The following is a 21,297-nucleotide window of genomic DNA, read 5'->3' as shown; positions in this document are numbered from 1 at the left end:
AGTTTCTAGAAGCTCCTCTTGACAAGAAGAGTAGCAAACATGCATGTTGGTCACCTTGGACAACATTAGGCGCCTTTTGTAGATGGTTAGGGGGAAGAGGTTTCAAGCAAATGCGTTTTTGATTAACCAACACCGAATAGATGTTCTCTCTCCCATCATGCATAACATTTCGATCACTTTGCCAAGGTCGTCCAAGGAGTACATCACAATCAGTCATAGGTATTGCATCACACCAAAGTTCATCTTGATAGCCACCAATGCGAAATCCCACCAAGGCTTGCTTCTTGACCCACACACTACCATCGTCATTGAACCATGACAGGCTTAAGTCGTATCACCTAATCAAAAATAATAACCTAAGTCCTCTAACTAAAGTAGATAGGGAAGTAGGGTCGAATCCATAGGGAAACAGTGTTCTTTTACTCCTAATTAATTATTATAATCTAAATTACAGAGTAACCAATTTGAATTTGTAGGAATTAAACTAATAAAGAAGCTAAACAAATAAATCTAAGGAGATAATCAATAATAAAAGCTCCAGGGTATAGGTTCACCAATAAATAATACTCCAGGGTAAAACATACGATCAAATATCAATGCATAAATTAACCAGATTATAAAGGGTTGTCGCTACGTATTATAATCACATGATTAATCTACTGGTATTAAATCTCATCTCTCGAATCTCGACCTAACCATTAATAGATTAACATGCCTATTGAAACTAAGCCTAAACATCAATTCTCATCTGTCGAATCTCGAATCAACATTGCAAAACTCATACAATTAAACCTGCGCAAATCTAATTGCATAGCATTAAATCAATCAATAGGAAATCAACCAATCATCAATAATAAATAATAATAAATTACCCCTTCGTATTATTCATGGATCCCCATAACCTTAGAATTAAACTACTCACACATACTTAATATTAAACTAGGCAAAGCAATTAAAGAAAGCATAATTAAATCAAAACAATGGAGTTACTGAAAGTAAAGAGGGAAGAAATCGTTACCAAAATTAAAGGGAATAATTAATTGCATAAATCAAGAGCGTGTATAGAGATAAAGTGTAGAGAGAGAAAGTAAGAGGGAGAGAGAAAGAAAAGTCGTCCGTGTCAAAGACGCCCCTAAACTCACTTAACAAAAGCGTATTTATACTAAATTAAAAAACTAAATCAAAGAAAAAGTTAAAACAAAATAAAAATCCTAATGTAAACACGCCCGGTCGGGCGAGGCATCGCCCGGCCGGGCGCGCCTTTTTCACACTTAAAGCCTTGCTCGCGCCCGGTCGGGCGCGCATCCGGGCGAACCTTCGCCCTATGGTCTTCTCCTCTCGCCCGGCCGGGCGCGCCTCAGGGCGAGGGCACTGCCCGGTCGGTGGATGCTTGGGCTTACTCTTCTTCGTCCTTTGGGCCTTGTTACCTTAGCCCAATTGTCATCCTTCTTAAATCGAATTTCCCAAGCTCCAAATCTCCTCATTGAGCCCTTAATCACCGGATTGAATCGTCAATTATGGTCTTGGGCTTCGAAACACGATCATATAAATACGTTTCAACTCCAATACTCACGGTGGCTCCACTAAATGCCGAGAAATGCACCAAATCTGCAATTTCCTGTAAAATAATGCCACAACTACGAAAACACTAGAAAACGCGTATTAGTAATAAAGTTGGCTCTAAAGAGCCAAAAATACTTCTAACTATGATAACGGGACGGAGAATAAATATATATATAAAATAGACTTATCAAACTCCCCCAAGCCAAACCTTTGCTTGTCCCAAAGCAAAGAGCTCATCAATGGATAAACAAATCATACTTCACCCCATTAATCAATCAAAACCAAACATAACCGATTCAGGGCAAATCCAACAAATATGCATCAAAATTAACCAATCAAATTCATCTAAGTACTCATCCTTCCTAACAATTGTCAAATAGAGCAAACCACAAGAGCATATAGAATTCAAGACTAGTGCTCACACACTCAACTCTCATTTATGTGGCGAATATAAAATGTATCCAATCGCTCTCCATCCAACCCCTTTAATGTGAACAATGCCCTCCCAAACTCACAACACTCTTGTGTTTAAAAGACATGCACTCAACCTACTAGTCGACTCGAAATTCATCAAATCATTCTTTGCATTGATAAACAACTAATTTCACATTCACACAACTCTATGCACAAAGGTCGGAAGGTCTTCAAAGCTTGTAATGTAGGGTTAGGGTAAAAGGTAGGAAATATTTGGGAAAATGTGAGAGTAAAGCCATGCTTAAGGGAGCCAATCCTAACAAATAAAACCAAGGTCAAAATTAAATAATGACCAAATCATCTCCAACACAACTCAACTCTACCAAAAATTCACCAAACATCCAATTATATTAAAAATTCCCAACACTTACAACTTCACTCATATATACAAAATATAACACTATAGAACTTGAGTGAACAAACAAACTTGAACTCTTTTTTTCCTTTTCTGAACACTTGAACATTGAAACAATTTTTTCTCTTTTGCTCCCTTTTTTTTTCTTTTATCTCACATTGGAATATTTCAACTTTGAACAACAATTTTCTCAATTTTCCAATCCACAAAAATAAGAACAAATAAACAACTTCTCAAATCCACCCAAAACTGTGCAAATTATGTGCACACTACAACTCCCTCACCTCACTCACTATTAGATCCCCCAAGCCAAGCTTGGGACTAGTAACCAATGGGGCTTAAATAGGCTTGTAATGTGGCTAATAAAAAATAAAAGGGCACAAGCAACAACATGGGTAGCAAGAAGGGAACAAATGTATCTAATAATTCTGAAGGCCACCTAAAAGAACAAATGCCTTCGTCCTCCTCAATGTGCATAATAACGAGTCATATAAACATTACTCAAAGTTATAAACCAATACTCAACTTCATTGACATACCAGGAACTAACACACATTCCTAACCAAATCAACTAGTCAAGCACTATATTCACAAGCAATTGGACAAAATTGACTCATGTTAGGGCATCCAAGCAATCAAAAATCAAATCATGGCTAACCTATCCACAATACTCATCATCATATACCAAGAATCAAAACAATTTTCATGTACGGGGCACAGGGAAGCATGATTTATAATTCATTGGAACGTATTTTTGTATTTTTTTTTTCAAAAGCAATAAAAACTAACCAATAAAGCAATAAAACTAGACTAAACTAAACACACCAAAGAAAAAAAAGAGAAAAGGGAAGAAAGAGTACTTGTATATACAAGAAATTCCCCCCAAGCCAAACCAGACAATGTCCTCATTGACTTAAAGGGAGGAAAGTAACCCAGACAACTACCCCTCATCATTAAAATCGTATCCACCACCATCCCAAGCATTGCAATGCATCACCTTGGTACAATTCTGGACAAGAAAGAAACAAAGTGATAGTAGGAAAAGAGGTAAAAATGAGTCAGGCTCACTATTTCGTTCATAACTTTTTTTATACAAATGATAATGCAGTTATTCTAATTGCATTTGAAAGTAGACTTGAAAAGCTTTCCAAAGATAGGTCACACAAAAAATTCCGTAAAGAAACGCAAAAGTTATGGCGTTTTGAAGTTGGCCAGTTTTGCTGTCGCACTCTTGCGCCCGGTCGGGCGAGGCTCCGCCTGGCCGGGCGCGCCTTCGGGCGAGTTTAACACTTTTTTCGACCTTTAGGATGGTTTTGGGAGAAAATCCTCTTTTCTCTCGCGCCCGGTCGGGCGAGATTTCTCGTATACGGACTTCCTCTCGCGCCCGGTCGGGCGCCCTGCAGCACTTTGAGTCCGATTTTTCTCAATTTGTTCTTTTTTCTCCACTTGTTCATCTTTAAACCCAAGCCCTACACAATTCAAAGCCCTTTCTATAGCATCCACTTCATCCTTCCATGTAGTGGTTTTTCCTGTGGAAGATGCAACACACAATACCGCCTCCAAGGGATCTCTAACGAGAGCTTGGGGCTTATTAGAAAAATTATTTACATCAACCACATCAATACTATAGCACTTTTCTTCCAACATGGGGCTTTTAGGGGCATTATGTAGATTAAAAATAATTTTTTCATCCCCTACACGTAACGTAAGCTTACCACTTTTCACATCTATTATTGCCCCTGCAGTATGAAGGAATGGTCTACCCAATATAATTGGAATTTGCAAATCTTCCACCATATCAAGGACAAAAAAATCAACAGGTATATAAAATTTACCTACTCTAACAGTTACATCCTCTAAAACACCTAAGGGATATTTAAGGGAACGATCTGCCATTTGCAGAGTAATATTGGTAGCCTTTAATTTACCCATATTTAATTTAGAGCTCACAGATAATGGCATAACACTTACACTAGCACCCAAATCGCATAAAGCTTTATCAATCATCAAATTACCAATGTGACAAGGAATAGAAAAACTACCCGGATCTTTTAGTTTAGGGGGAGACTTATTCTGTAATATGGCACTACATTCTTCAGTAAAAGCAACTGTCTCTACCTCACTAATAGATCTTTTCCTAGTCAAGATTTCTTTCATAAATTTAGAGTATGCAGGAACTTGAGTAATTAATTCTGTGAAAGGAACTGTTACCTGCAAATTCTTGACAACATCCAGAAACTTACCAAACTGCTTATCCAACTTACTCTTAAGATGTCTGTTTGGGAATGGTAGTTTGATAACTGGTTTCTGCACATCTCCACCTTTGGGTTTAGTATTACCCTGCAATGCATTATCAGTTGAAGTATTAGTTCTACCCTGCAACCCTGCAGGGCTAGAAACAAACTCATTTAAAACAACATAATCAGAGCTAGCATTATTAGATATGACAGGTTCATCATCTTTGGGCATGGGAGGTCCATCATAGTGTGAACCACTCCTCAGAGTAATTGCATTCACGTGATCTGTAGGTTGCACCGGCTGTGATGGTAGGGCTCTCTGCTGACGAGTTTGTAGAGCAAAGGAAAGTTGCGCAATTCGATTGTCCACGATTTTATTATGGGCTAAAAGTGAATCAATTTGTGCATCCCTACTCTGCATGTGTTTCTGCATATCAACTAACATCATTCTGATTTCTGATAAGCCAGAATCAGAAGGGGGAGTAACAGTCTGTTGTGGTCTCTGATGTGGAGGTTGGTAGTACCTCTGCTGCAGTTGTTGTACCTGTGGTGGGGGTTAGGCACATTCGTACTGTTGTACGACATATTCTGGTTATTTTTCAACCATGCATTGTAGGTGATAGAGTATGGACTAGTTTGCTTATAAGCCTGAAAAGCATTAATTTTCTCAAGCGAACTAGTACATTCCTGAGCCCAATGACCTACAAGACCACAATTTTCACAGTTAATTGCAGAGTTAGTACCAATAGCAGAAATGTTAGCAACGGAAGATGAATTAGAATTATTAATATTGTCTAGTTTCTGGCTAATAGCAGTCAATTGTGCTTGCAAAAAGGATATAGAATCAACTTGGTGCTTTCCCTTATTTGCAAATCCCCTTGGATTCCCATATTGGGAATTATGAATGGCTATCTCCTCAACAACATTACTCGCTATATTTACATCTAAATTCATAAATCTTCCGTTAGTTGCAGAGTCTAAAATTATTCTTGAATTATATCCAATCCCGTTGTAGAAGGCTTGGATTATCTGCCACTTTTCTAGCCCATGATGAGGGCATTCTCTCTGCAAATCCTTAAATCTTTCCCAAGCTTCCTATAAAGATTCATCCGCTTCTTGGGAAAAATTTAGGAGTTTACTCCTTAACAAAGCTGTCTTCTCTGCAGGGTAATATTTATTATAGAAATTTAAGGCAAGAGTATCCCAGTTAGTAATACCAAGAGCAGCTCTATTCAATCCATTATACCACAATATAGCTTTACCACATAAAGAGAAAGGAAAAAGAATCTCCCTGATTTGGTCCTGCGTGACCCCAACTTGCCTAATGGTGTTGCAATATTGGCAGAAATCTAAAATATGAAGATTTGGATCTTCACCCTTAGCTCCGCTAAATTGCTTCCTTTCGATCATAGTAATAAATTGGGGCTTGATTTCAAATTGTACTCCGTCAAGATCAGGTGGAGGAGTAAGATGTTGGAAATCTGCCAGGGACGGCTGCGAATAATCGCTGAGCTTGCGAGGTGGTTGGTGCGTCATCTCTGCTTCTAGTTCTGAATAAACTTCTGTATCACTAGAATCAGATGGTGGTTTCAAAGGTATAATACCCTCGGAAGTAGCTCGTACCTGTTTAAAAAGGTTCTTCTGTCTATGAAAAGAATGTTCAATCTCAGGGTCAAATGGAATGTAACCTGATCTAGAACTCCTGGGCATAAACACAGAACTAAACAAACACGTATGAGAAACTGTCTCAAAGAAATTGCGTTCTCTGAGACGAAAGAAAATAATTTAGACCACAGTAATTAATCAGAAATAGAAATAGAACCGTTTCCTCGGCAACGGCGCCAAATTTTGACAGGCTTAAGTCGTATCACCTAATCAAAAATAATAACTGACAAGCGTTAAATCGGTCTCTACAATCTAAATCTTAATCAAACAATATTTATACGAACACCCTATAACCAGTATAATGGCAAATAAAGGTTCGGTCCACGAAGAACGGGAGTAACTGCTAATCAATCCTAAAACCTAAGCTAGTTCGAAATCAATGGAAGATGGTGTTCTAAAATACTACTAATAAGATGAAAAAATCAATAAACTAAGACACTAGGGAGAACGGGAATCCGCCTAACCATTGGTAACTAAGCAAAAAGGAATCACAGAGACAAACTGGATATGCAAAGACTATATGTCTGATCAATATCATGTGGTAGGAAGACAACGGGCGATACTAAGCTTGGATTTCTCATGCACTCAACATTACTCGATACATAATCAAACCACATTCAACAATGAAATACTCAATTCACAATCTCTTGTTCAAATCAAGAATATCATGCAATCAAATTCAAGATTCTAGGTTAGCTACTCCTATTATAATGAATTAACATGCAATCGCATATAATCAATTTAATCACAATCCGTTTATCAAAATCAACCCTCAATTACATAGATTACCTAGGCCGGGTTTCATCCCAAAACCCTAGCTAGGAGATTACTCACACATATTCATAATCAAAGCAATAATGAATTCCAAAAGCATAATAGATCTAAAAATGAATTCTGATTAAGGAATAATAAAGCTTGATTAATAAACAAGAATGAATAATACCAATTGTATTGATGCGAATCAATGACAAAGTTTGGAACTTTGATATCCGATGTCAATGAATAATACAAAGGATCCCAACGAATCTTGCTTCGAATCAATCCAGAAAACTACGATTAACTAGATCAAATCTATGGAACCTTAACTACGGAAGTGCTCTCTATCTCTCTACAAAGTATCTCCGAAAATTACGTCTCTAATCTACCTCAAAATCTGTCTGTTCTTAACCCTCACAATAGGGTTATATATATATGTTTTAATTTAGAAAGCAATTGCGCAGGTTGCCCTTCGTAAATCAGCACGACCGTGCTATAAGTGGCACGGCCGTGCAAGCATGGCAGCAGCTGATCCGCAATATCTTCAATTTTGGCACGACCGTGCTGAATTTGGCACGGCCGTGCTAATGCCTTTCACGGCCGTGCTGAATCTGGCACGGCCGTGCTGAATCTTGCACTGGCACGGGCATGGAAATTGGCTGACACGGGCACTGGCCTGACTTGACACGGGCACTGGCCTGACTTGGCACGACCGTGCTTAATCTGGCACGGCCGTGCTGATGCATGGAAAATGGCACGGCCGTGCTTCATCTCTGCACGGCCGTGTTGACTGATCAGAATTGCCGGGGCTACCTGGCACGGGCGTGCCAAGTGTGGCACGGCCGTGCTACTTGTGCATCTCTTGAAAAACCCCTTAGTTCCTCGTATACGACCAAGGTTGGCTCGATCACGTACCAATGGCTCGGGACCCGACTAAACTTGGTTAATTATACCTGAAAACACATCAAAAACAAGCCGAAACCCATGAAGCACGTAATACAAGGGATATAAGCATAACAAGGCAATAAATAACCAAAACGGTCCTAAATACGTCCAATATCATCCTATTATATGCTCTAAAGCACGCCCTAAAGTGCGCTTATCAATAACCTAAGTCCTCTAACTAAAGTAGATAAGGAAGTAGGGTCGAATCCACAGGAAAACAGTGTTCTTTTACTCCTAATTAATTATTATAATCTAAATTACAGAGTAACCAATTTGAATTTGTAGGAATTAAACTAATAAAGAAGCTAAACAAATAAATCTAAGGAGATAATCAATAATAAAAGCTCCAGGGTATATGTTCACCAATAAATTATACTCCAGGGTAAAACATACAATCAAATATCAATGCATAAATTAACCAGATTATAAAGGGATGTCGCTACGTATTGTAATCACATAATTAATCGACTGGTATTAAATCTCATCTCTCGAATCTCTATCTAACCATTAATAGATTAACATGCCTATTGAAACTAAGCCTAAACATCAATTCTCATCTGTCGAATCTCGAATCAACATTGCAAAACTCATACAATTAAACCTGCGCAAATCTAATTGCATAGCATTAAATCAATCAATAGGAAATCAACCAATCATCAATAATAAATAATAATAAATTACCCCTTCGTATTATTCATGGATCCCCATAACCCTAGAATTAAACTACTCACACATACTTAATATTAAACTAGGCAAAGCAATTAAAGAAAGAATAATTAAATCAAAACAATGGAGTTACTGAAAGTAAAGAGGGAAGAAATCGTTACCAAAATTAAAAGGAATAATTAATTGCATAAATCAAGAGTGTGTATAGAGATAAAGTGTAGAGAGAGAAAGTAAGAGGGAGAGAGAAAGAAAAGTCGTCCGTGTCAAAGACGCCCCTAAACTCACTTAACAAAAGCGTATTTATACTAAACTAAAAAACTAAATCAAAGAAAAAGTTAAAACAAAATAAAAATCCTAACGTAAACACGCGCCCGGTCGGGCGAGGCATCGCCCGGCCGGGCGCGCCTTTTCACACTTAAAGCCTTGCTCGCGCCCGGTCGGGCGCGCATCCGGGCAAACCTTTGACCTATGGTCTTCTCCTCTCGCCCGGTCGGGCGGGGGCACTGCCCGGTCGGGCGGATGCTTGGGCTTACTCTTCTTCGTCCTTTGGGCCTTGTTACCTTAGCCCAATTCGTCATCCTTCTTGGATCGAATTGCCCAAGATCCAAATCTCCTCATTGAGCCCTTAATCACCGGATTGAATCATCAATTACGGTCTTGGGCTTCGAAACACGATCATATAAATACGTTTCAACTCCAATGCTCGCGGTGGCTCCACTAAATGCCGGGAAATGCACCAAATCTGCAATTTCCTGTAAAATAATGTCACAACTACGAAAACACTAGAAAACGCGTATTAGTAATAAAGTTGGCTCTAAAGAGCCAAAAGTACTCCTAACTATGATAACGGGACGGGGAATAAATATATATATAAAATAGACTTATCAAACCACGATAGCTTATAAGGAGTTGGGTGGTCACGACATGGCATTTTCAATGAATTAGCTACAGAAAGTGAACAAGCGTTAGTGCATGAACCTGAATCAACAATCAAATTACAAGCTCGGCCTTTGATCAAACACTTCGTATGAAAAAGATTGGATCGTTGTTCATGTTCAATTTTGTCCAAAGGTTGTGCAATCAAAGAACATCGTAGAATCATCAAGCTAGGTCCTTCCTCTGATCCATAAGATGGTCCCTTAAATAGTGCTTGATAATCATGGCCAACTTCCTTATCTTGTAAAGAAACAAGAGCTTGGTTGCGTTCTTCAAAACCTCCCTGATTTTCCTCCGTCCGTTCAACCATCAAAGCAACATGTTCCTCACGTGTGATGATCAAATTATTTGGACAATTTAGAGACAAGTGTCCCTGCTCTTGGCATTTAAAGCACACAATTTTTCGCATCTTTTCGCTATTCAAACTCTCTTTAAGTTGCTGCCTGTTTTTCAGCTTCTCTTGGAATGTTTCCTCCACTTTCTTAGTGTTAACATCATCAATAGAATTCTCACTAGGCGTAGCAGTAGGTAGGTCTTGTTTACTTGAGAAATTTGGTTTAGAAAACCGTGGTTTGGGCTTCCGTTGCCTTTTAATTTTACTAGCCAAATTGCATACTTCATCAAAAGTAGTAAATTGTTGTAATCCAAGAGTATGTGTGACATATGGATTCAAGCTAAAGAGAAACTTAGCAATCTTGTGCTCATCATCTTCATGTAACTCACATGCCATATAAAACCTTTCAAACTCATTAATATATTGTTCTACCCTCAATTCGTTTTGCTTAAAAGATTGCAACTTCAAATATAAGTCTTGCTTGTATGAACGTGGGATAAAACGTTTACGCATCTTTAATTTTAATTCACTCCAAACATCAATTCTTTCTTTCCTATCTCGTTCTCTTTTATGTTGCATACTTTCATACCAAAGAGATGCATATCTCGCAAGTTTAATAATAGCATAATCAAAGCGTCTACTAACCTTCTTATAGTCAAACACCCTATCCATGCGTCGCTCCCAATCAAGATAAGCATCAGCATCATCATTACCGTCAAAGGAGGTAAATCCGCAAGTTTAAGGTCGTCTTCTTTCTTGTTACTGCATGGTTGTGGAGAAGACTCACGTTCCTTGAGTTCTTGCTGGATTGACATTAGAATGGACCCAATGGAAGCTGATTCATCGTCCCTTTGTTAAAGGCGTTCTTTTGTCTTATCCATACGAGCATTAAGGTTCTTAAATTCATCCAACAAAGCTGCAAATTTGCCTTGATTAACCATGTTTGATGGACTTCAGACCAAAACCCAATTAAGCAAAACACGTCGAAAATTGCTAAAAATTTGTGAAAAGCTAGAACTATATGTCTCCAACACTCGACCAATACTTAGCTATAAATTTCCAGCCGATATCATCAAGGCTCGGTTCAAGAATCAAAGTTTAGCACAACGGCAAGGTTTAACAAACCATAAACACAAGCTAAGCTCACGTTTTTCATATGATAATCAAAACTCAAATCTGATTTTTATTAATTCTTAACCACGTATTTATAAGCTAAATAATTAGCCTAAAATCGTGAAGAAAAAAATCTAATCTAACTAGGAAACTTATCCTAACTTGTAACGATAATATTTTGCAAATATAATCTTTAAAGTTAAGCTATCTTCTACTAACCAAATTAAACTAACAAATATATCCTAATAATTAAAATAAACTTCTAAGGCCTAAAACAAAAAAAAAAACTCTTTCAAGTGAAAGGTAAAAACTCATAGGAAAAAATCAAAAATAAGCAATAACCATCTCAATACGTATCAATGGGTGGAAACCATTACCCTTAGGCCAGGTAATGGTAATGTTCCGGGTACGGATCCAAGGGTTCAGACTGGGACAGGCTGAGTCCAGCTGGTAACCTGCACAAGGGAACACACGTGACTGCCCTCGGGGGTGGCTCGAGGATCCCCCCTCCGATGCTTAATTTAGAATGTGTTTAGAGAGAGAAAGTGTACTTAAATAGAGAGAGAGTGCAATAGCTTGTGTGTCTAACCTCTTTTCCGTTGTACTTTATCCCTTATTTATAGGTGTACGATCTCCTTTAAGGGGAGTCCTACTTGGTCAGCCTGCGGGTGTAAGGAATATTTCAAACAGTCAACTTTGAGCCCCACTGTGATCATGCACTTAAGTGTGGTGGCGTCCAAAGGGAAGAAAGCTAGAGATAAAGAGTCGCCAACAAGTTTTAGGAACTTGTAAACTGTTCACGAGTGTGAAGGTTACACCCCATTCACGATCACATAGATCGCTAACTCTATAGTGGTCCGGAACCATGACTGGATATTCGGAGATGATGGTACGAATCCAACCTAAAAGAGATTGAAAAAATTTTCGCTCGTTGAAAAATTAAGGTAAATTTTCTTCCAAGATTTATAGCATTGTTATATAAACATCATCCATGACTTTTTGACTACTAAAAAAAGCTAGTAAAAAAAAATGAACATAATCAATTATTAACAAAATGAAAAATTAGGATCGAAACCTCTCTTTGACATTGTTGAAAATTTAAATGGAATAATAGATGGAGGGGGAGTTGTCATATGTAAGGAAATAGTAACATTGTACGGAGTGATTATAATTTATGAAGTTGTTATTAATAAAAAAAAAACTACACTATAATGTAGATATGTACATGGATGATCGTCATACATTAAGATTAATATATACATTAATACATATAGAAATATATACATTAAAGATATACACATAATACCGATGAGATAAGTTTTGATCTAGTGATTAAGATAAAGGGCTTGTGATATCTCTCATTCTCATTTGTACTATGTACCTCTTTGGCTCATTCATACTAAAAAGAAAAGAATTTTATATGATTAGTCTTCAATTTGTTATAAGTTATATAATTAGTGTCTCGATTCATTGTGTTTTGATTGATTGATATATAATTGGAAATGATTATAATTTTTCATATTTTAGGAAAAATTAATATTATATTTTGGAAGCTAGTTGTGACTTTGGAAAATGAAAGCAATTAATTTTGGTTGATTGAGAAATTGATGGCTTGATTTATATTTTTTTTGACTAAGAGTTGTTTGAATTTCTTTTTAAAAAAATTTGTATGTAATTATTAAGGGTATGAATATAAGTATATAACTTCATAGGGGGACACCATTGCTCCCCCTTCCCTTATAGTATAGAGATATATGATGATTTCAAAAAAAAAAAAAAGTTTCATTTTTTTTAGGAGAAGTATTTTTTAAAATCTTCGAAATTTTTTATTTTTTATTTTTTTAAAAAAACTTTGTTAACTTAACAATTTAACATTATTATTATTATTATTATTATTATTATTATTATTATTATTATTATTATTATTGTTATTATTATTATTGTTGTTGTTGTTGTTGTTGTTGTTGTTGTTGTTGTTGTTGTTGTTGTTGTTGTTTTTTCAAAAAAAACAACTTATAATTAGATTAGATTGTACTCCGGAGTTGATTTCCGCACTCTAAATATTTCTTAATTCCAAACCCCTTGGGTCATTCTAGTTATTCGACCCAATCGATGACGTCTCTCTCTATCTGTTGTTGCGGTGCTGCTGTTGTTGCGTTGTGGCCCCAATCGACACCGCTATTGTTGTTGCGTGGTTGCTGCGTTGTAGTTGCTCTTAATACCGTTGTTAGGGTTTCGCTTTTATAAGGTATTCTTCTTCTTCCCCCCCCCCCCCATTTTATGTAGAATTGTTTATGTATTTTTAATTTTGTTCAAATATTGAGTTTTGTTTGAATTATTTTGCTAATTTTGGTTGAGTTTTGTTTGAATTTTGTTGGAATTATGAGTTTTGTTTCAATTTCGTGTTGAAATCCCGAGTTTCTTTGGATTTTTGTTTGAATTCTGTGTTCTGTTTGGATTTAAGGATTTCATTTAAAATCCTAGTTATTTATGGCTAGACTCTAGTTTAGCCATTTATCCCCACACCCCCCCTAAACGACACCGTACCACTACCCCCACACATCCCAGTAACTTCCCTCTAAAACTGCCAGTAACTTCCCACTACCCCACCCATATATATATATAATTAAAAAAAAAAAACTTTTCAAATAATCACATTTACTCTGCATTTTCTTTCTCATCCTCTTTCTCCAATTTCTCACTCAACCTCCATTTTCTCTCTCTACTCCATTTTCGTACATGCAATTAGCAAGTAAAATTGTCTAAAATGTCCGACATAAGAGACGAAATTGCACAATCTCGACAAATTTCAACAACAACAAACCAAAAATCTAATGAGTAAGTATGTTTTACATGTTTAGTGTAAAATTAATTGAAAATTGCGAAACAAAACCCTAATTTTTTGGTATTTTTTCTTTTTGATGATGCTTCAGGAAAAAAATTGAAAATACTGGAGTTCCAGAACAATCAAAGTAAGTATTACTATTTTTTTTGGAATTATAAGCATAAATTTATTTAAATTTGCTCATATTTAAATAAGTTACTGTTTAATTTCAAAATAAACATAATTTTCCTCTATTTTTGAGACGATAATAAAAATTTAAACAAGTTACTGTTAATATTGGAATGTATGCATAATTTTGATTAAATGATCAACCAAAAAAAATATAAAGTATAGTATTGTGAAATATAATGAACAAATACAAAACAGTATATGTTCAAATTGGATTGTGTGCATATATGTGTGCATATATATGTGTACATATGTTCAAATTTGTATATTATGTGTACAACATGCAATTTATGTTTGTTTCTAAATTGTTCATTTCTAAATTTATGTGTATACATTTACTGACATATTAATTGTTCATTTCTAAATTCCATTTTGTACAAATAGAAAACATATACTTTATTCATCTGTGTAGTAAAATGAACATTTACAAAACACTATATTGTCAAAATTCATATTATGTTATATATATCCATATATGTGTATACAAATGTTCATTGCTACAACTATATTGATCATTTATATGAACTATTCTGTACATTTGTCTAACATAGAAACATCATGTCAATTTTTATGATTTACAATATTAATTTACATTGTAGAGATGTACCATTTAAAGTGATACACTTGATGCAATTTGACAATGGAATGTTCAATCCTTATCCTATAATTCATGAGAGAAAAGAATGTTCTGAAATAGACAACAAATTGGATAGAAATGAAGTTATAAAAAAGTGGGAACCCTATTTATTAGGAGACAACCTACATCCCAAGTAAGTTGATATACTTACAAATATTCATATATGTAATATTTAATGTACAATCATTTACTTCAATACTTAATCTCATAATTGAAATATTTTGTAAAATTTTAGTCAACCAAAAAAGTTGAAAGTGAAATTTATAATGTCAAGATCAAGGCCAGAGAAAAATCAATCAATAAGGTATAAATACTTAATAAAAATTCAATAATTAATTTTTATACAGTTACATAATCATACTTTTATGTATTAACATTCGAAAAATTTTAGTGAACAAGAGAAGGAAACTTCAAAAATAGATGATGCATCAACAAATCAAGGGTATATTCTACCTCAATGTGTTTAATGTTCATTTATTTCTTAGTTGTCATACATAATCTAATGATTTGCATTCTCAGAAAAAAAACAACTGAAGAGGAAGCAAAAACTGATCACCTACAACAAGAAAAGGCTGGATCAGAATTAGTGAATACAGGGTATTTGATTCCCATAATGTTCATTTTCATATTACTTAATAAACATTTTTAATTATTTGAAATTAATTGATTTTCAGAAATCAATCACCTAAGAAAGACACAAGAGAGGTTGAACAACTACAACCAAAAAAGGATGCAGCAGGGTATTTTCAGAAATCAACTAATGTTCATTTTCATATTAGTTGATAAACATTTTTAATCATTTTCAATTTTTAATTTTCAGAAATGAATCAACTGAAGATGAGCCTCCAAAAGAGGCTACAGCAAAGGATCAGCCTACACAACAAGTGAAGGCTATAGCAGAGGATGAGCCTTCAGCAGAGGAAGAGCCTCCAAAAGAGGATGAGCCTCCAGCAGCAGTTGAAGAAACACATTCATACATAATGCAAAAGTATGAACATATATAACTTATTAAATGTTTCTATTCCACATTTACAATATTATTGATCATAAATTATCTGTTGCCAGGAAAAAATTAAAAGTTTCAACTCAAGGAATACTAAAAAAACTGACAAAAAACTGGAAAAATGCTCCTGTTAGCAAGGTCATTGCTGCTAAAAAGGCCCCTGCTACAACTGTTGATACTGCTGGAAAAGCCACTGCTGCTGAAATGGCCCCAGCTAAAAGTCCTCTGCTGCAGAAAAATCCCATGCAGCAAGTTCTGCAAATGCACAACAGAAGGCCCCTACTGAAATTAAAAAAAATCCTATTAGGTAATGTACATAATTGTTAAATTAAATATTAAATTTTTTTAATCAATAACACTTATACTGAAAATGTTCATTTACCAATTTGTAAATGATCTAAATGTATAGGTGGTGAAGAAATTGAGATTGAGGATGAAACAGAAGAAGAATTGGAAAGACAAAGACAAGAAGAATTGCAAAGGGATGAGGAGTTGACAAGAATATTGAGAGGTATAAAACCTGTTGAAGAGTTAAATTTGTCTCAAAAGAGTGAAGAATCTTCACAAAATTCAAAGCAACCAAGAAGGAAAATGGTTGCAAGGAAAAATCAAAAGAAAAAAGAATTGGAAGAAAATCAGAAAAAACAGGAAGATGAACAATCACCAACAAGAAGAACAAGAAGTAAATCACGAGGTAAATAAAATGTACAATTTCTAATATAACAATGATCATATTAAATAAAATATTACAACTATATTAATATTTATATAACAATGTTTATTTGCAGATGTTAAGTTGCCTGGCATATCAGCTATAGCAACAGCTGCTGCAGCAATTGCTGAAAACCTACCAGCAGCAACAACACCCAAAAAACCTGGGCGTCCAAGGGTTGCAACTGCAGTTGCAGAGAAACCTGCTGAGAAAACAGGGCGTACAAGGGCTGCAGTTATTGGGAAAGCAGGCCAAAAAGGTAAAAGAACATATCTAAAACAATAAATGTTCAATTACAATCTTACACTTTTAAAATGTTTATTTTACTTAATGTAATTGATCAAATAATTAGGTGGTCAGAAAAGACCTGCTGCATCAGCCAAAGGTCCTGCAAAAAAAAGAAAAGTCATAGATCAAGTGCCTTATGATAAACCATCAGAGGATGAAGAACAAGAAGAAGTCCCTGCAACAAGTTCTGCTCCTGCAGAAAATAAAATTCTTAAAAAGTAGAACAAAAAGGTAATGTACATATTAATAAAGTTAAATGTTCAAATACAAACTAGCAATTTACACTTTCATATATATATATGTTCATTTTACATATTATAATTGATCAAATGTTTAGGTGGCCAGAAGAGGCCTTCTGCATCAGCTAAAGGCCCTTTGAAGAAAACAAAAATCATTGAAGAACAATCAAAGGAGGAAAATGAAGAAGATGATAAAAGTAATACTGATAGTGGATCAGACAGTGAGGATCCAGCTTTTGATGCTGAAAAAGAAGAAGATGAAGAAAGTGAGGAGGTGGAAGTAGTTCAAGAAAAGAAAACAACATTGAAAAAACCAAAAGCTGAAGAAAAAAGAATGGTTCTGTATGAGAGGGAACCAATAAAAAAGATTGTGAAGAGGAAAACTGAATTTTCAGTGGCTAAAAAAAAAGAAGAGGAGGAAGAAAAGAATGAAGAGGAAGTTGGAAGTTCGACAAGAGGAGGCCATGTCAAATTCATGCATTGGGTTAAGAAAATGAGTGATACACAGAAGAAATTAGTGCATGAAATAGGACTGGGGTCGTTGTTGGATATAGAATTTCCTCAGCTTGACAAACAATTCAGCCATTGGGTTTTAGATAGCTTTGAAGTCAGTAGTTGTAGTTTTGAGCTGCCTAAAGGTGAGAAAATTGAAATTGAGGTGGAGGATGTGAGAATTGTATATGGTTTGCCAATGGGAGACATTCCCATTGTTGAAGCCAAATCAGACAGAGCAAGTGAAGATTTTGGTGTATTTATAAAAAATTGGAGGTCAAAATGGCAAGGCAAAACACCATCTGTAAACCAAATTATTGCTCAATATACAAGTGATAAATTCAAAAACCAAAGGCCAGCAGAAGAATATTTTCTCACCAACTTTTTGGTAGTTGCTGTGAATTGTTTGATGAAGTGTATTTCAAACAACCAATGCCATTTCAAGTTTCTGTTTTCTATGATGGACAAAGAAAAAATAAAAAACTTGAATTGGTGTCAGTACGTGTTTGACTCTCTCATCAGTTGCCATGTGACATGGAGAAAGAGTGGAGGAAAAGGATTCTACAATGGACCACTGCAATTTCTGATGGTAAGTTTACAACACACAATAGTAAATTATAAAATGTTCATTTTAGTAACAATGAATGTTCATTAACAAAATGTTAAATATCAATTTTGTCTAAAATTTTAATCTTTTATATTAATTGTTCATTTGTATTATATTATATGTTCATTTATAGTAATGGGTTTTGGTGCAGCTGTTCTACTTTGACAGAGTTCAAAGATTGAACAAAAAACAACCAAGAACAATTCCAATAATTTCTTGTTGGAAAAGGGATATGTCACTTGAAAGGATAAAAACAGAAAATGATTTGAACTATGGATATGGAAAAGTCCTTCCAAGAATAGAAGAAAAGCCTGAAGACAATCCTAAGGTACAAAATGATCATTTATAAATTATGAAATGTTCAATATCAAAACACATAATGTCTTATATGATTTTTTTTTATATGTTCTATAAATGACAGGTCTTTATGAATGAATTTGCATCAATGGTACAAGAAGTTGGTGCATCTTTGGCAAGACTTTCTACCAAATTGGTTAAGGCAAAAGAGCTCTTCCCTGGGAATCAGTTGGTCAAGAAGGTAGATGAAGTGTTGGGAAAGATGGCAAGAGAACCATCAATTCTCAGCCAAGATGAAGAAATATTTGGATCAGAGGATTTTTTGAATGCCATAGCTCAAATTGAGAAGGAACTAATGGAGGCAAGTGAAGCAGAAAAAAAGAAAATAGGAAATGAGAAGGAATATGATATAAGGAAGGCATTCAGTTTGGGTTGCAACTTAACTCCCCCAACTCCAACAACTGGTAAATATGCTTAATTAAAAACTGTCATTAATTTGAATATCCTTACTTAAAGAGTATAATATAATTAAAGAATTAAAATTTAATTTATTTGAACACAGAAGCACAGATTAATGTTGCAGCCACAACTTCAACAACAACTGATGCAAATGTTTCTTCTAAGCCAGAAGAGGGTAAAGCTTTAATATCTATGTACAATTATGAAAAGTATAATGTTCATTTATAAAATAATAAGTTTGTTTAGTCTAAATATTCAAAAAAGTATATATTCAGAATAACAAATGTTCATTTACATTAACAATTTCATATATTTTAAATCAACAGAAAGAGTTGGAGGTTCAAATTCTGAAGAACCACAAGATGGAGGAAATTCAAAAAAAGGTAAAAAGTTCACTTATATAGTATTAAATGAACATTTGTGATTGTAAAATATTCTTCTTTAATGATACTAAGTCTATATATGTGTGAATGCAAATTAATACAAAAAGCATTAAACAAAGGTGAAGGTTCAAAATCTGAAGCATTAGAAGAAAATGTTGAAGGAAATTCAAAGAGTGGTACAATGTTCACATATTACAAATAAATGATCAAATTATTAAGTATAATGTTCATTTCTAGTTATATAAAATTTCTTTCATGTATTTTGTTTGCAGCATCTAATTCAAAAGTTGGTGATCCCAAGACACCAACTGAAAATAGGGAAGCTGCTGGAGATATTTCTACAATCTTGAAATCTCCAGCATGTTCAAGTATGGAAGATATCCTTGATAAATCAAACAAGAAAGGAGGAAGCATGGGGTAAACATGGAAGATCTATCTTGTTAGAAAATATATAATTTTGAATGGACATGTAGAATAAATTTCGTTATAAAGTGTAATTATTTTGGACAGTTTTTGTTTATGAAGTTAGTAATGGATATGTATTATAAAATCAGAAGGGAATATTTTGCTTTAGGGTAGGAATGCACAATTTAAGATATGTAAATTATGTATTTTAATTTAAATGTCTTAGTAATATTTTAAGTGTTTATTGTTCAAAAAAGGAGAATAATGTTTTTTTTATATTAATTACTCTTCATTACTAACCATGATTAATATTTCAGAGAAGACAAGAACAAACAGATATATGCTTCAAATGTGAAGGAAAGGTAAATGATTATTCCACATATACATGTTCTTTTTCATTAAACTGAATAATCATTTATACTATATTTATATTCAGTGAGACAAAAAAGGATTCAAAAGAAATTGAAACAGAGAAGATTCAAATTTCCAAAAACACAACAGGACAAAGGTAAATGGTCTTTACATGTGTATAGATTTATAATGTTCATTATCAATATACTAAATGATCATTTATAATTCAATATTTATTCAGTGACAAAGAGAAGACTTTGGAAAGAAAAAAATCAAGAGAAGCTGAGAAGGCAAAAACTGAGATTGCAAAGGAAAAAGAGATAAGGTATTACTATTTGTTCTTTATATAAATTATTTGTTCATTATTAAAAAAATTCATATTTGTATTAATATATGGTCACATTAACTAGGCCACAAAGGGAAATCCCAAATGTTCCTCTTGCTTTCCGATCTCCATACATGGTCAAGTACAAGGATTTGTTCAAAGATGAAGACACAATGAACAAACTTGTAACAGACTATGCTTATAGTGGAAAAGATCAAAGGTATACATCACTTACTTCATTAAAACTTTAACATTATGTTTGTTGTAAACTCATAAAATTTAAAAAATTGATATTTTTCAGTGAGCTACTATACTATGATGGAGTGAATTCGATCAATAGGGCAGAGATGAAAACTCTTGAAGGGGATACATTAGTAGTTAACAATGTGATCGATTCATGGGCAGTACTTCTGAATCAAAAAAGGTCAAAGAACAAGTTATACTTTTCAACATTTCCACATGTAAGTCTTTATTGAAATTACACATGTATACATTGGTGAACTAAAATGATCAATTCACTTATACTAGATGATCATTATGAATATTAAAATGATCCTTGTGCATTATTTGCAGCAAATTATGTATGCAAATACAGTGTGTCCTGAAGGATCATCAATGGAGCTTAGAATTGCATACTTCAAAGAAAGAATAACAAATGAATTGAGGTTATACAAAATCAAGAGTGCAGTTGGATATCAACAGGTATTAATGAACAATATGGAATTATAATATGTTCATTTACATTAATGTGTATATATAATAATATTGTGTACTATGTACAGATTTTTTTTCCAGTGGCCATATATGCACCTTTCTATCTTCTATGCATTGATCATATCAATGAGACAATACATATAATTGACAACAGGAAACTGCCAAAACATCAAACAATTGCAACAAAGTATGAAAACCAACCCCAATTGGTGGTAAGTATATTGTTTAATAGATATATAAATGATCAATTTGTTTATACAAAATGATCAATATTGAAAATTAAAATGATCAATATTAATATGATCCTTTGAATTTTTTTTTCTATATA

The 21,297-nt window shown here is 34.4% G+C and overlaps 3 protein-coding genes across 3 annotated transcripts; all 3 read left to right on the top strand.

Moving 5' to 3' along the window:
- Positions 1–13,811: 13,811 nt before the first annotated feature.
- Positions 13,812–16,919, top strand: LOC110724480. The gene is made up of 12 exons (XM_021903900.1): positions 13,812–13,882; positions 13,978–14,016; positions 14,657–14,827; positions 14,930–14,998; positions 15,086–15,136; positions 15,214–15,291; positions 15,369–15,434; positions 15,515–15,682; positions 15,760–16,004; positions 16,107–16,208; positions 16,486–16,668; positions 16,762–16,919. Exons 1-12 carry the CDS (start codon positions 13,812–13,814, stop codon positions 16,917–16,919), a joined length of 1,401 nt encoding a protein of 466 aa, XP_021759592.1.
- LOC110724479 lies at positions 16,834–18,200 on the top strand. The gene is made up of 4 exons (XM_021903899.1): positions 16,834–16,928; positions 17,035–17,816; positions 17,951–18,017; positions 18,169–18,200. The coding sequence occupies exons 2-4, from the start codon at positions 17,271–17,273 to the stop codon at positions 18,198–18,200; spliced, it is 645 nt and encodes a 214-aa protein (XP_021759591.1). The 5' UTR covers positions 16,834–16,928; positions 17,035–17,270.
- LOC110724524 lies at positions 18,201–19,397 on the top strand. Its single transcript, XM_021903946.1, has 4 exons — positions 18,201–18,363; positions 18,457–18,796; positions 18,895–18,966; positions 19,118–19,397. The coding sequence occupies exons 1-4, from the start codon at positions 18,268–18,270 to the stop codon at positions 19,213–19,215; spliced, it is 606 nt and encodes a 201-aa protein (XP_021759638.1). The 5' UTR covers positions 18,201–18,267; the 3' UTR covers positions 19,216–19,397.
- The last annotated feature ends 1,900 nt before the right edge of the window (positions 19,398–21,297 follow it).

The sequence above is a fragment of the Chenopodium quinoa genome, unplaced genomic scaffold, assembly GCF_001683475.1.
Source record: "Chenopodium quinoa cultivar QQ74 unplaced genomic scaffold, ASM168347v1, whole genome shotgun sequence".
Taxonomy (NCBI): Eukaryota; Viridiplantae; Streptophyta; class Magnoliopsida; order Caryophyllales; family Amaranthaceae; genus Chenopodium; species Chenopodium quinoa.
The sequence above is the reverse complement of the archived record's forward strand: the minus strand, read 5'-3'. Positions and strand labels throughout refer to the sequence as shown.

Excerpts from the sequence above, each read along its gene's own strand:
- LOC110724480 (XM_021903900.1), top strand. The coding sequence starts at position 13,812 with ATGTCCGACATAAGAGACGAAATTGCACAATCTCGACAAATTTCAACA. Across the intron at positions 16,005-16,106 it reads ATTAAAAAAAATCCTATTAG|GTGGTGAAGAAATTGAGATT; the intron begins GTAATGTACATA and ends CTAAATGTATAG. Across the intron at positions 16,669-16,761 it reads TGGGAAAGCAGGCCAAAAAG|GTGGTCAGAAAAGACCTGCT; the intron begins GTAAAAGAACAT and ends TCAAATAATTAG.
- LOC110724479 (XM_021903899.1), top strand. The coding sequence starts at position 17,271 with ATGGTTCTGTATGAGAGGGAACCAATAAAAAAGATTGTGAAGAGGAAA. Across the intron at positions 17,817-17,950 it reads ATTTTCTCACCAACTTTTTG|TTGCCATGTGACATGGAGAA; the intron begins GTAGTTGCTGTG and ends CTCTCTCATCAG. Across the intron at positions 18,018-18,168 it reads GACCACTGCAATTTCTGATG|TAATGGGTTTTGGTGCAGCT; the intron begins GTAAGTTTACAA and ends GTTCATTTATAG.
- LOC110724524 (XM_021903946.1), top strand. The coding sequence starts at position 18,268 with ATGTCACTTGAAAGGATAAAAACAGAAAATGATTTGAACTATGGATAT. Across the intron at positions 18,364-18,456 it reads AGCCTGAAGACAATCCTAAG|GTCTTTATGAATGAATTTGC; the intron begins GTACAAAATGAT and ends TATAAATGACAG. Across the intron at positions 18,797-18,894 it reads TCCCCCAACTCCAACAACTG|AAGCACAGATTAATGTTGCA; the intron begins GTAAATATGCTT and ends ATTTGAACACAG.